We start from the raw sequence: 13,816 nt of genomic DNA, 5'->3' as shown, positions 1-13,816 counted from the left end.
GCCGGCGGTGGGGCGCGGGCACGTGCGGCCATGGGGCTGACCAAGCAGTACCTGCGCTACGCGCCCGCCGCGCTCTTCGGGCTGGTGGGCAGCGCCAAGGGCAACGCCGCCTTCGTGACGCTGCGAGGCGAGCGGGGCCGCTACGTGGCCGTGCCGGCCTGCGAGCACGTCTTCGTGTGGGACGTGCGGAAAGGAGAGAAGGTGAGCGGATGCGGGGCGGCGGGCACGGCCTTGAGCTGCCAGCCTGCAAGGAGCGTTCGGACGCCGCTCTCAGACGTAGGATCTGAATTTTGGGTGGTGCTGCGTGAGGCCGGGAGCTGGACTTGGTGATCCTTACCGATACGGGATGTTCTGTCACTGCGTGATTCGGGGAAAACGCGAGGGAAGGACTGCAGGCTTCTGGTTTCTAGGTCTCACGCTGTACCGCTTTGCTGTTTGACGGAGAGAAATTACTGCTAACTGCTGTCTGCCTTGTAAAATGGGGCTCATTACACTGCATGCAGCACAGGAAGCTGAGGAACAAAGTTCTAAAGCATTGGAAGTGCTTGTTTGGGAGTTCAGTGCGAGAGCAGAATGTATTCCTTTGGTTTGTTTGTCTCATGGTGTGCTCAGCTCAGAGCAGAGGAGCTGAGGGGAGGCCTGATGGCGGCTGCAGCTCCTCACAGGGAGCGGAGGGGCAGCGCTGAGCTCTGCTCCGTGTGACAGCGACAGGGCCCGAGGGAACGGCATGGAGCTGTGTCAGGGGAGGGGCAGCTGGGGGTTAGGGACAGGGTCTGCACCACAGGGCGTTGGGCATGGAATAGGATGCCCAGTGGGCACAGCCCCAAGCTGACAGAGTTCAAGGAGTGTTTGGACATCGCTCTCAGACATAGGGTTTAAATTTTGGTTGGTACTCTGTGGAGCCAGGAGTTGAGCTCCCTTGTCAGACCGTTATCAGACCCTTCCAACTTGGGATATTCTGTTGTTGTGTTTTTTCTTTTGTGTATATGGCTCTGATGTATCATTTACCAACATTTTTTTTTGTCTCCTAAAAATCACAGGTTCTTATCCTTAAGGGTTCCAAGTATGAGGTCAGTTTCCTCCGCCCCTCTCCTGATGGGTTGCACTTGGCTGTTGGCTATGAAGATGGCTCAATCCGTATCTTCAGCCTCCTGAGTGGGGAAGCAAGCGTTGCTTTCAACGGACACAAGGCTGCGGTCACAGCGCTACAGTATGACCAGCTGGGGGGCCGGCTGGTGTCCGGCTCAAAGGTGAGCTCTGCTCATCATGAGGACAAGCCCTCTCACAAAGGGCAAAAGAGGTGATCTGTAGGGAAAGTTGACCTGGGCTAAAATGTTTGGTATTTTAAGGAGGTGATGTGGCATCTGCCTGTAGCAGGGGATGGCCCCGGGCAACCTGATCTAGTACCAGATCTGGGGGTTGGTGGCTCTGCCTATGGAAGGGGAGGTTGGAACTTGATAATGGCTTCCAACCCAAGCCATTATATAATTCTATGATGCTGTGATGGCACTGAGAGGATTTGGAGCTGCAAGATGACAATAGTGTTAGGGAGTTTGAAGCTGGGAGAGTCTGGGGCTCAGAAGAAGGGTACTAGCAGAGCTACTGAAGTTGAAGAAGATTGTGAGGTCAGGAGTAGTAAAATGACCCAAGCCAGGACAGAGGTGCATTTATTGGTCTGAATGCTCATCAATAGAGGAGTTGTCATTTACATTCATCATCCTTAACATTCCAGTTCAGAGTGAGAAAGCTTGATTTTTAAGTAGTCTCTTCAGTCTCAGACGTCGGTCCCTTGGTGACACTTTATCTGTTTCAGGATACAGATGTCATTGTGTGGGATGTCATCAATGAGAGTGGTTTGTACCGGCTGAAGGGACACAAGGATGCTGTCACTCAAGTCCTTTTCTTGAAAGAGAAGAACCTGCTGGTCACCAGGTAAGCCAGGTTGAGTGTAGCAGTAAATTAGAAAAATAATCACTTTTACTTGCTATTCATATGTTCTAGGTGCTGTAGCCATTTGTATTTTTTTTCTAGAATCACAGCTTTTTCTGTGCTTTACCTGCTCAAAAAAGATGAGATTGTTTTGCATCATAGAATGGTTTGGGTTAGAAGGAACTTTAAAGACCACCAAGTTCAACCTCCTGCCATAGGCAGGAACACTTTGTACTAGACCAGGTTACTCAAAGCCGCACCCATATGTATGAGACCTGTATTATATTGCGATGAAGAAATGAATTCTCAAATCTTCCAGCATGTCCACACATTTTATGAATCTGATGCCTGAATTCCAGGTATGTTAAGCAGAAGACAAGTAGCTGATTCTGGAAAGTAACATTTGAAAAAGGTTTTAACGGTAGACTTAGCAGCTTAGAATTATTATAACAATGAATAGTAATAATGTGTTTATTTTGTATACCACTATTTTTTTTGCTAAATAAATAATTAAGTAGTCTTATCTTCTGTATGTGTAGCTTGTGCAGCAGTGTCACAGAAAAAATGGCTTCCTAATAGGTAATAATTAAATGGATTAATTAAAAGATGATCAGTGTTTTACTGAGTTGGTTTTTAGTTAAACATCAGCAAGATGATCATGTGCCTTCAATAATAATCAGTTGACAAAAGATATTCTTGCTTAAAGAAGGGTGAAGATAAGCAGTCTACATAAATGTTCAAATTACTTTTCTCTCGTGCACTTCTAGCATTACTTTAGCATGATATAGCCACAAGCGAGAGTTTTCAAGGTTGCTTAATCATACAGGAGCCTTGAGGAACTAAAAGAGCTTTAATTCTCCATTGGGAAGAGCAACTCAAAGTGAAGATGGCTGTTTTTGTTGTAGCCTGGTTAATGCACAGGTTGAGAATGAGGAGGAGGCAGCTTTAGACTTTGATCTGCACTAGAATTTGATTGTTTTTGCCCTTCAGGGCAAAGCTAGAAGCTAGAAAGGGGGCTTTGTGATGCTGGGATGTGCAGCTGAATCTGGAGAAGGGAGTGCTTTTTTTTTTTTGTTTTGTTTTGATACCTCTTTCACAGCGTCTTTGTATTGCTATAATTTTCTCCTTGCATAGGATTTGAAATTCAGTGTGTTCATAGTCTGAGCAGCTGGTCAGTGATACATTACAACATGTTTAAGGTTCTGTATTTCTTCAGCTTTTCTCAGCTTATGTAATACCATGTAGTCTGGCAATCTTTCTTCATTCTGAGGTTTTTGTTTTTGTTCCAGTGGCAAAGACACATTGGTGAAATGGTGGGACCTGGATACCCAGCATTGCTTCAAAACTCTAGCTGGACACCGTACTGAGGTAAAGAGGAAGTGCAGAGAGCCATAGGGATGGAGGGGTTTTGCATTGCAGGTCATGGCTCACCTTATGTGTTTTTTTCACTCTAAGGGATTGTGAACTGGAACTCTGGTATATTTTTGGTTGTTATTAAGCTTTAGGGAAAAGAAAATGAGAGACTTCCAAACTATCCAACCAAACTATGTTGGTATGTTACCAACATACGGGGGTGACAGTTCAAATACAGGTATCCCTACAGGAGATCCCAGTTAGATCCAGACTTCTCTAGGTTCCCATTTAAATAATTCAATTAAGGATGCTCTGGTATTGTTATGATAGCCAAAGAAGTCATAAACCAATTCTTCTCATTGTGCTTTTGAACAGGTTTGGGGGATGGCTTTGCTATCTGAAGAGAAACGTCTGATCACTGGGACTGCTGACAGTGAACTGAGAGTTTGGGATATCACTTACATCCAGGAGGTAAGGCATTCTCTCTGTAGCCCCTCACACTCTTGCTCAGCTGCTTATCTTTGGACTAAAATGGGTCTGAGACGTGTTAAATGTGGCCACCCTCAGCAAGTTTGCTGATGATACGAAGTTGGGAGGATTGGCTGACACGCCTGAAGGCTGTGCTGCCATTCAGCGAGACCTGGACAGGCTGGAGAGCTGGGCAGTAAGAAACCGGATGAGGTTCAACAAAAGCAAGTGTAGAGTCTTACACCTAGGGAGGAATAATTGCATGCAGCAATACAGGCTGGGGGATGAGCTGCTGGAGAGGAGCTCTGCAGAGAGGGACCTGGGCATCCTGGTGGACGACAGGTTGGCCATGAGCCAGCAGTGTGCCCTCGTGGCCAAAAAGGCCAATGGCATTCTGGGGTGCATTAAGAAGAGCGTGTCCAGCAGGTCGAGGGAGGTGATCCTCCCCTTCTACTCTGCCCTGGTAAGGCCTCATCTGGAGCACTGTGTCCAGTTCTGGGCTCCCAGTACAAAAAGACAGGGATCTCTTGAAAAGAGTCCAGCGGAGGGCCACAAAGATGGTGAAGGGCCTGGAGCATCTCCCCTATGAAGAAAGGCTGAGTGAACTGGGTCTGTTTAGCCTTGAGAAAAGAAGACTGAGAGGGGACCTGATCCAGGTTTATAAATATCTGAGGTGTGGCGGCCATAGTGGTGAGGCCAGTCTCTTTTCAGTGGTACGTGGAGACAGGACGAGGGGAAATGGACATAAGCTGCAGCATAGGAAGTTTCGCACGAATGTGCGTAAGAACTTCTTCACGGTGAGGGTGACGGAGCACTGGAACAGGCTGCCCAGGGAGGTTGTGGAGTCTCCTTCTCTGGAGATATTCAAGTCTCGCCTGGACGCCTACCTGTGCGACCTGGTGTAGGGAACCTGCCTTGGCAGGGGGGTTGGTCTCGATGATCTCTAGAGGTCCCTTCCAGCCCCTACAATTCTGTGATTCTGTGATTCTAAATCTGGTTGCTGTTCTGGGAAACAGAACTGAATTGGTGTCTTTGTTGTCTCAGGGGTCCAGAAGCTGCTCTTGAGTTAGACTTTTGATGTCTTCTGTATTTTGAATTTGCATGTGATGCTGCAAGAACTTCCAGAACAAACTTTCTAAAGTGTGTTCTTCTGGCCATCTGGATTACAGCTGGAGAAGACCGTGTTGTGGGATGAGGAGGGCAGGACATAGAGCGTTGTGCTTACAGGCATACTGTAGGCCACGTGTTGCCATATATACTAACCTCTTGTTGCTCCAGGGAGATGAAGCATGAATAAATTCAGAGATGGGAACTGATACACCTTAGTTCTTGTGGTTTAAGTTATTTCTTATGGATTTTTGTCTGTGAACAGCTAGAAGACCCTGATGAGCCAGAATCCAAGAAAAGCAAAGGATCTTCACCAGGAGCAGGAAAAGACAGTGAAGAGGATGAGACACTAGAGCTGGATGAGAGTCCTGAGGAGGTAAGCTCATTTTTTCATGCTGTCTGGGATGGTGTATATAATGCTATTCACATGGTGCTGCTTGCAGCTTTGCAGCTTCCAACAGGAGTTTGAGAAGTGCTGATACGTTGGTTGTCTGTGTTGAGTTTATACACCAAGTGTCATATTTAGCCTGTTAGGGAAAATGTGTTAATTCTTGTATCACTTGGTAATTTCTTCAGCAGTAGTTGCTGCCCTCACCTACTTGCAGAACATGAGAAGTGTTTGTGTCAGAGCACATACCAATTTCTTTGCCCTCTATTTGGAGAAGGAGGGATTAGCAAGTGTTTGAAGGCTCAGTGCTAACAGAGCTCTTTCATTAAACAGCATAGGAATGAAATAGTAGCTACTTGGCAGCTGCTGAGCTTAGTGCTCTCACTCAGTTTTGCATGTCAGTAAGTGGAAGCATAGAAACATGGGGGTCAGAGTGGCACAATCACAACCTAGCATCGGATGGGATTGTTCAAAGCCATTCCCACTTGTGCTGCTGGTGGAGACTTTATTGAGTCTCTTTCTGGAGAAAGTTTGTGGAATTTTTCTCTGACTTCAGACTGCATGTGGTTGCAGTAGATAGTGGGCCTTGTTAAAGACTTTTACCTCCTCTCAAAAGACTTCTTTTAAACACCAATTTTAGAGTCCTTTGCCTTTGCCTGTCCTTTGTCTTTTTTGCATCTTCTGGCAGAGAAGCTATGCTCTGCTCCCTTTGCAGCATGGAAATTCAGCTTAATTTCTTAAATGACTCTGGTTTGCAAGTGAAATCAAATTATTCTTCTGTTGAGGTTGTCAGTGTTTCTTGCATTTTACTTGAAAAATAAAGAAGATAATCTGCAGCTCACACAGACGTGTTTTGTCTGTTGCTATCTACCAGGACCTTGTAGGTTTGTTCCCCTGTCTTTTCCCTCCTGACCTCCCTTCGAAGCAGGTTTCTCAGTGTGCCTGGGAAGATCACTTGGCCTTCCAGACCAAGGTTCTTTTTCTTTTCCTGTAGCGTCTCCTAAAGTGCAGTAAAGCTGGATCCATCATGCGGGAAGGGAGAGATCGAGTAGTTACTCTTGCCATGGACCGAATGGGCAAGATTTTGGCCTGCCATGTAAGTAATGGGGAAGCTCTGCTACTCAGTTACAAGGTCCAAGGGCTGCAAGAGCCTCCTCTGTAAGTGCCAGCTAAGGCTTTGCATGTATTGACTGTTTGCTCTATCTCTAGGGGACTGATGCTGTTCTAGAAATATTCTCTGTGCTTTCTGAAGAGGAAATAAAGAAAAAATTGGAAAAGAAAATGAAGAAAGCAAAGAAAAAAGCCAAGTAAGCAATCTTCCAGGTGTATGAGGGTACTGTCTATGTCCAGAAAACTGTTATACCTCAAGCAGCATGACAAAATGGTTGAACTCCAAACTACTGGTCATTCTGTCTGTGCCAGCTATTGTATTTTAGGGGCACTGTTCTTGTGAATCCTTGGCACTTGTCTAAACAACATTTATTTACTACCAGAGACTTTCCTTCTGAGTATTTCCCCTCCAAAAAAAGGTAGTGTGTGGAAGGAAATGGGCAGAAAATATTCTTTTCTCACTTCCACCTGACTTTCATGTTTGCACTGCTTAGTGTGTCAAATAAAATCTCTGTTAGGATATACTGGAATGAGAGTTTCATTTGAGAAGTCAGAGTGACCCTGATACCTCATCTCCTGTTGTACAGCAGGCAGAGATACAGATCAGAACTTTATGAAAGGCTACTTTGTGTTAAATGTCTCTCTGAGTATCTTGGTGCTTTATGACTGCTTCACAGTAGCCATTGAGGGAGCTCTGGCTCCACTATAGAAGCTAAAGCACAGAGCAGATAGATACATTTGAAATCACTTTTTGGCGATGAAGGTGGACTTTTGGGAATGGTATGAAATGAGCAGAAACTGATCTCAGTCGAACACAGCTTGCTGTTGTCTCTTTTGTATCCATCTTTGTAATGTGCCTTGCTGAGTGCTTTGACTGTATCCCAGAGGACGCTGCCTTTTTTTGGAACTGTTTGACTCCTTAGCATGCCTAACAGCCTGAACTTAGCTGTCTCGCTCTGTTCTTAAAAAAACAATTAATGCTGCTGGATAACAGGCAGTTGTTTTCAGGGAGCTTAGTGGTCCCTTTGTCTTAGTTTGGCTTGTCTGTGCTGAGTTACCTGACTCGCCCTCCATTACTTGATGTTTCTAGGCAGAAGTCTGAAGAAGATGAGCATAAAGGAAATGTGGAGCTGAGCCTGCAGGAGGAGATCCAGCGGGTCACTAACATCAGAGCTTCTGCTAAAATCAAGTAAGTTGAAATCCTGCTGACAAGGCTGTGCTGTGGTTGTAAAGCTGCTTGGGAAGAGCTTTGTACAGCTCATTATGGAGGAGATGGAAGAAGCTTCCCCCTCAATATCTGTTCAACTTGGAGCTGAGTGGAGGGCAACTGTGGTCTGCCAGTCCATTTGCACTGACCCAAATGGTGACCTCCTTGCAGTCTTCTGTTGCTTAGCTTGCACTTATTCATAGCACCCACTCTGTCCATATTCTTCTTTCTCAGTTGTTCTTGATACTTGTTTCCTCCTACATGTTGTCTTATGGCCCCTGTGTACATCTCTGTGTACATCTAATTTGTCTTATCAAACAGGTCATTTGACATGATTCTCTCTCCAAAAGAAGAGTTGAAGATTGTGTTGCTGCTCCAGAACAACATCATTGAGTTACACAGCCTGAACCTGTCAGCACAGGTCCCGCAGGCTGTCCGTGCATCCAGGATAACCATTGGAGGCCACCGCAGCGATGTCAGGACATTAGCTTTTAGCTCTGATAACATTGCTGTTCTTTCAGGAGCTGCAGAGTCTGTAAAGATTTGGAACAGGTATGCTGTGCAATCATGTCAGTCCCCTCTACCCTGTGCATGTTAGTCTCGTGGAACTTATGGATGCTGTGTTTGGAGATCCAGCGATAAGGAAGAGGGAATGATGGAGAAATATAAAATAGAGTATTGCTTCCTTTCTTAAGTAAAAGAAGTAAACAGAATAGCATGGTGATACAGTATCTTCTGGCCCCAGCCAAAAAGAAAGGTGTTGGGGGATGCAGCTCTGGAGCATGTCTCACTCAGCAGACCAGATTTTGTGTGAAAAGAGCTTTTGAACTCTTTGTCCACAGATCAACTTTGCAGTGTATCCGAACGATGGACTGTGAGTACGCGCTATGCTCGCTCTTTGTCCCGGGAGATCGGCAGGTCATCGTTGGCACCAAGGTAAATAGTGTCCCCTCTGCACTCCTGATTCAGCCCAAGTCTGAGAGTATGTTCTGAAAATGTCATTAAGGCAGCCTTTATGAAAATATATTACATTTTCTGGAGTATTCTGTTTTAGATGTAAAAACCCTTGTTGCATTTGTTCTGTTCCCTGAGTCTTTATGTAGCTCCTATGGCTTGAGGTGAGCAGCTGAAGAGAGTTTTGGGAAGTCCCTGATCTCCATCAGGAGTTTGGCTCTCTGTGTGTAACAGTGATGTAATGAAGTTCAAGAGATGGGCAGCAGATGTGTTAGGAGCTGTCGTAGCCTGTTCAGAAGTGACTGCCTAGCTCAGAGAGCTCAAATGGAGCAAGAACTCTGCTGCCAGTAAGGTGCTACTGTGACTCCTCTTGTGTGTTGTGCAGCCTGGGAATATTTGCTCTGAGCTCTCCTCTACCTTTGGAGCCTTGTTTTTCCATTAATACATGACTATTTTGTCACTGCTGGAGTCTCACCGCTGGTAGCTCAGATCTTTTGTCTCTGAGCCCTGCTTTGGGCAGTTTTAATCTTTGCCATTTCTGGAGACCTCTCTAAGAGGTCAGGCTCAGGTCTGTTTGCAGATCTGATTAATGCTCCGTAAGTTGTTCCTCAGGTATATCATGAAGTTGGAGGGTCTGATTTGTCCTCTGTGGTGTGTCTTTCTCCCCAGACAGGGAAGCTGCAGCTGTATGACCTGGCTTCTGGGAGTCTGATGGAGACACTTAATGCCCATGATGGGGCTGTGTGGTCCATTGCTCTTTCGCCAGACCAGGTAACTCAGCCAGATTTGTAAGCATCATCTGTTCCATGCCTTTTTGTGTAGCTCCTTGCTGTAGTGCTATATTTGTGCTACTGGTGTGAGCGTGGGAATGTCATGGGAGGTGAAGGATGCAGCTGGTACCGTCTAAGAACTTCAACTGCAGATATGAAGTCTGAAATATCTCTCTGGTCTTGGATGGCACATCACAGTGAGTCTTCATGTTGAAGTGGGCCATCCTCTTTGCTTCACCTGGTTTCTGTATGGTCGAGAACTTCGACTTCCCCAGCAAGGTCTGTGTGTGCAGCAGGGCATGTGTTATTGATGTGTTCCAGCTGTGGAGAACTTCAACCCTTTGTAGTCTGCTGCGGGGGGCTGTAAGAAAGAAGGGGACAGACTCTTCACTAGGGTCTGTTGTCATAGACCAAGGGGAAATGGTTTCAAACTAAAGGTGGAGAGATTTAGGCTGGATATAAAGAAAAGCTGTTTTTCACTATTAAAATCTGTGTTAAACTTTCTGCTTCTTTGTAGTTTCTGCTTGCTGAGCTTTAACTCCCAGCTGTTGGACTTGCTACCATGTTCATTTGCTGTTTAAAAAATCCTGTTAACACAGTGCTATCTTTTTCCTTTGTGTTGCACTCTTGCAAGTGACCATATTACCCATTTATCTGATGATTCTTAGGCTAGACTTTTCCTGTCTGTTCCTGCAGGATGTGCTTTCCAGGCTCTTAATCATTCTTGTGGTACTTTTTATGCTACTGCAATCTTTTCTGTGCTGGTGGCCCTGAATCTGAATGCATGGTGTGGTAGAAAGTTATACCAGTGCCAAATGCATGTGTTAGCTCCTTTTGAAGGACTTACTTAGCTCTTTTGACAACCTCTCAGCAGTGAGAATGTGTTGTTAGGTAATAATCCACCATGTTCCTTAAAGCCAATTTGGGGCACTGCATTGCAGTAGATGTATATGTTGAGCTTAGATCCTTGCTTCCCTACATATATATCAGTGTCTGAAGGAAGGGTGCACAGAAGACAGAGGCAGGCTGTTGTAAGAGGCATTGAGTACAAACTGCAACACAGAAGGTTCTTTCTAAACATCTGGAAGCACTTCTTCATTATTTTGGTGCCAAAGCTCTAGAATAGGTTGCCCAGAGGGGTGTGGAGTCTCCTTGCTGGAGGTCTTCAAAAGCTGACTGACTGTTAGTGGTTAGGGCAAGTTAGTGGTCTTGGGCACCCTGCTCTGGCTGTTCCTGCTTGAGCACAGGGGTGGAGCAGGTGGACCCAGAGGACCCTGCCAACTCAACCATACTGTGATTATATGAACTACAGCATTACTCCTAAGGAAAAGGGTAATTTCCATCATATTATTTTTCCCTAAGCTTGTTTCAATTGAATTTGTTTTAATTTTAAAATTTAATTTTACTTCCTTTGTTTGATGAAATTGCAAGTGCCTGTTATTCTGTTGAGTATGCTCACAATTATCAGGCCTGCCTGCTTACTCTGTCTGAATTCTGATGTTTTATTGGTTTCTTCCTGAATCTTTCCTCATATTTCCAAACTTACTGAGCATGAGTATTGATGATTTAAAGAGTACCCAGTTCTGCTCCATAAAAATTTTAGATTTGGTGAATGTGAAACCATTGATTTATAAATATCTGACACGAGTAGCTGCTTTTTACAGTCTTGTGAGTTTTTGGAGTCTTGTACTATGATTATGATGCATGACTTTTCCATGAGCACAACAGATGAGAAATGTTTACTGAATCCACACACTTTTTGAGCTTTGCTGCTTAACAGCTCTTACAGCCATCTCTAGAAAGGGTCTGTGTGGTTTTGTTTTTTCAAGTATTTTTCTCTATTGCCAGAATTCAGGTTCATGTTGGTTTGTACCAACTTTCTCTTTTCTTCTCTTTGTTTATTATGCTTTTCTTCATTTTCTTAAGCTAGAAGCTGCAATGTTGCTTTTAGTGGAATCAAAGCCATAGCAAATAATAACCTGCCTGTGATTCATTTACTCAGCAGATTAAAACATGTGGGACAGTTTTTACCCTTGTTTTTAATGTAAAAGTAATGTTTTCTTCTTCCTTTGGAAGGCTGTGCTTGTGATGATGATGAGGTGTTTGTGACTGGATAACAGTGAGTGTCAGCTCATTCCCATAATGCACTTCATTACCTACAGCTGAGATGACTTTCAGTTCCGAAGTTTTAGTCCATGTCTTGTTTTACATTTGCAGTTGTTGCCTCAGACCTGCCTGCCAGAGTTCCTGAAATTGTTTTTGCTCAGCCAGTTGGTAATGAGTGTTCCAACCAGAGCAAGTGCTCCTGGTTGTGTCCTTTAATCATAAAAGCTATGGGAATGTGAAGCCTTTTTCAAAAACCTGGTGTGTTGGCAGGTCATGTCTGTAGCATTTCTGTGTTACAGTGGAACTGATTTCATAATAACTTTGTTTTTCCCCTGCAGCGTGGTTTTGTGACAGGAGGTGCTGATAAATGTGTCAAATTCTGGGATTTTGAGCTTGTGAAGGATGAGAGCAGCATTCAGAAAAGGTGAGAAAATAAACCATTGACTGAGTTAAACTGCAGTATTTATTCTCTTTGATGGATGGTTTGGCTTTTGCTGTGCACCACAAGAAGGGCCAATGACATGTGCATGGAACGTGGTGAAGTGTCAGTGCAGACTTCTGTGGAGGTCTGAGTTTATGTGAGGTCCCCTTACATTGTGGTCCCCTGCTTGCATACAGTGTAGCCTCTAATCACAAGCTGTACATCTAACAGTGAACTCTGTCAGCCTGCAATGTTGTGCTCGTTTCCAATCCTCTCTTGTTCAAGTCCTAATGAGGAACAAGATGCTTCATGTTAGGATTAGCCTGCTTTCCCAGGGTGCAGTGTGGGGATTGTATTCATGCCTTTTCTCAACTTGTTCCTTCGGGGTAAGAGTTTGTTTTTTTAATCTCTTGTTGCCAGGCTGTCCATGAAACAAATGCGCATCTTGCAGCTGGATGAAGATGTTCTGTGTGTGCGGTACAGCCCCAACCAGAAACTGTTAGCTGTCTCTTTACTGGATTGCACTGTGAAAGTTTTCTACGCTGACACGCTCAAGGTACATGACTGTATGGGCTGTGAGACACTGATAACTATAGCTTGGAAGATGAGGAGTATGTTGGAAAAGTGCCCATTTATTGTAGGATCCCAACAATAATCAAAGAGAGACTTTGCATCCCACTTCCTGTGCTTGCTTGCCAACAATACTGACAGAATCGTGGCTTGCTCATGCTGGGGAGAAAATACGTTTTATCTGGAAAGGATTGTGATCCTGCATATGGCAAGGTCGCTCAAACTCTGCAGGCAGGATGGTATGCCAGAGCCATGTAGAATTGTAAGGATAAGGTGAATTGGTGTTGCATGTGGCTCTTAAGTTGAGCATAGCACAGGCAAAACCTGGGGAAGGAAAATCTTTCTTGTACAGTTTGAGGCAGTGTGGTGGCTTTGTGATTTGTGTGTTAGCGCATGAGCATGAGGGAAATGACAAAAGGCAGACCAGCAGTGATAGATATGCAAAGAGAAACAGGTAAACACCATAGATGGTGTTGGCCAGAACTAGCTAGCTCAGCTTGCTTGGGTTCTTTTATCTTCACCATCACAGTTCTGCCAGCGTGGCCTTGCTGCTACCTGTATTCAGGGCAAGAGTGGTGCTGGAAGGATAGCCCTCCTGAGGAAGAGCAGAGCTAGCCTGGAGCCTGGCATTTTCACATGCGTGCACCCAGCATGTCTAACTGAGACATACTTTTTTTGCTTCAGTTTTTCCTGTCTCTGTATGGACACAAGCTGCCAGTACTGTGCATGGACATCTCCTATGTAAGTATCATTACAGTTGTGCATCTGCTGCAGGTGGGGCTGTGGTGATGACTGTGTGAGCCTCTGCTGGCAGCAGTGCCTCTAGGGCAATGCTCTTCTGATGCCTCTCTGCTCCTGACATAGTCAGCAGTTTCTTGATATGACACAGCAAGCCCCTCCTGATCATACAGTCCTCAGTCCTGTACGCACTGAGAAAGGTCGTGGAGCAGCGGTTATTACAGAACTCAACAGGGCATTATGTAAGGAGTAGAAACTAAAGTGCTGCTGTGATTCCCAGGGCTCATCTTAAGAGGTACAACACACTCTGCTGAAGTTACTAGCTGCCTTTGTGGGGTCTGAGCTCTTTGATAGCGAGAGCAGTGAGCAGCGCTGAGATGGAGCAACTTCATGTCTGTTCATTCTTGGACAATGGTAGCCTTGCAGTGAAGCTCTTTGGATTGCAAACATGCTAAGCTTTAGCTAAGATCTTAAGTGTTTGTAAAGATTCAGAAAAGAGTCAGGGTGCTTTCCGGGGTCTCTACTACAGGGATGCACCTTGCTAAGGAGAGAAGAAGTGGAGGGATCAGAATCACAGAATTGCAGAATGGCCAGTGTTGGAAGGGACCTCAAGGATCATGAATCTCCAACCCCCCTATCACAAGCAGGGCCACCAACTCCCCCATTTAATACTAGACCAGGCTGCCCAGGGCCCC

The 13,816-nt window shown here is 45.2% G+C and overlaps 1 protein-coding gene across 1 annotated transcript in view; it reads left to right on the top strand.

Annotated features, from left to right (window-relative positions):
- Window positions 1-6: 6 nt before the first annotated feature.
- WDR3 (WD repeat domain 3) overlaps window positions 7-13,816 on the top strand; it is a 22,916-nt gene continuing 9,106 nt past the window's right edge. The window contains exons 1-15 of the mRNA XM_010718710.3: window positions 7-201; window positions 1,041-1,250; window positions 1,814-1,932; window positions 3,219-3,297; window positions 3,658-3,753; window positions 5,123-5,233; window positions 6,240-6,341; window positions 6,455-6,552; window positions 7,446-7,544; window positions 7,884-8,114; window positions 8,405-8,498; window positions 9,186-9,287; window positions 11,731-11,816; window positions 12,234-12,369; window positions 13,068-13,124. Coding sequence (XP_010717012.1) covers window positions 31-201; window positions 1,041-1,250; window positions 1,814-1,932; window positions 3,219-3,297; window positions 3,658-3,753; window positions 5,123-5,233; window positions 6,240-6,341; window positions 6,455-6,552; window positions 7,446-7,544; window positions 7,884-8,114; window positions 8,405-8,498; window positions 9,186-9,287; window positions 11,731-11,816; window positions 12,234-12,369; window positions 13,068-13,124 — 1,791 coding nt within the window. The 5' untranslated portion in view covers window positions 7-30. The remainder of the gene's footprint in view (window positions 202-1,040; window positions 1,251-1,813; window positions 1,933-3,218; window positions 3,298-3,657; window positions 3,754-5,122; window positions 5,234-6,239; window positions 6,342-6,454; window positions 6,553-7,445; window positions 7,545-7,883; window positions 8,115-8,404; window positions 8,499-9,185; window positions 9,288-11,730; window positions 11,817-12,233; window positions 12,370-13,067; window positions 13,125-13,816) is intronic.

The sequence above is a fragment of the Meleagris gallopavo genome, chromosome 1 (genome assembly GCF_000146605.3).
Source record: "Meleagris gallopavo isolate NT-WF06-2002-E0010 breed Aviagen turkey brand Nicholas breeding stock chromosome 1, Turkey_5.1, whole genome shotgun sequence".
Taxonomy (NCBI): Eukaryota; Metazoa; Chordata; class Aves; order Galliformes; family Phasianidae; genus Meleagris; species Meleagris gallopavo.
The sequence above is the reverse complement of the archived record's forward strand: the minus strand, read 5'-3'. Positions and strand labels throughout refer to the sequence as shown.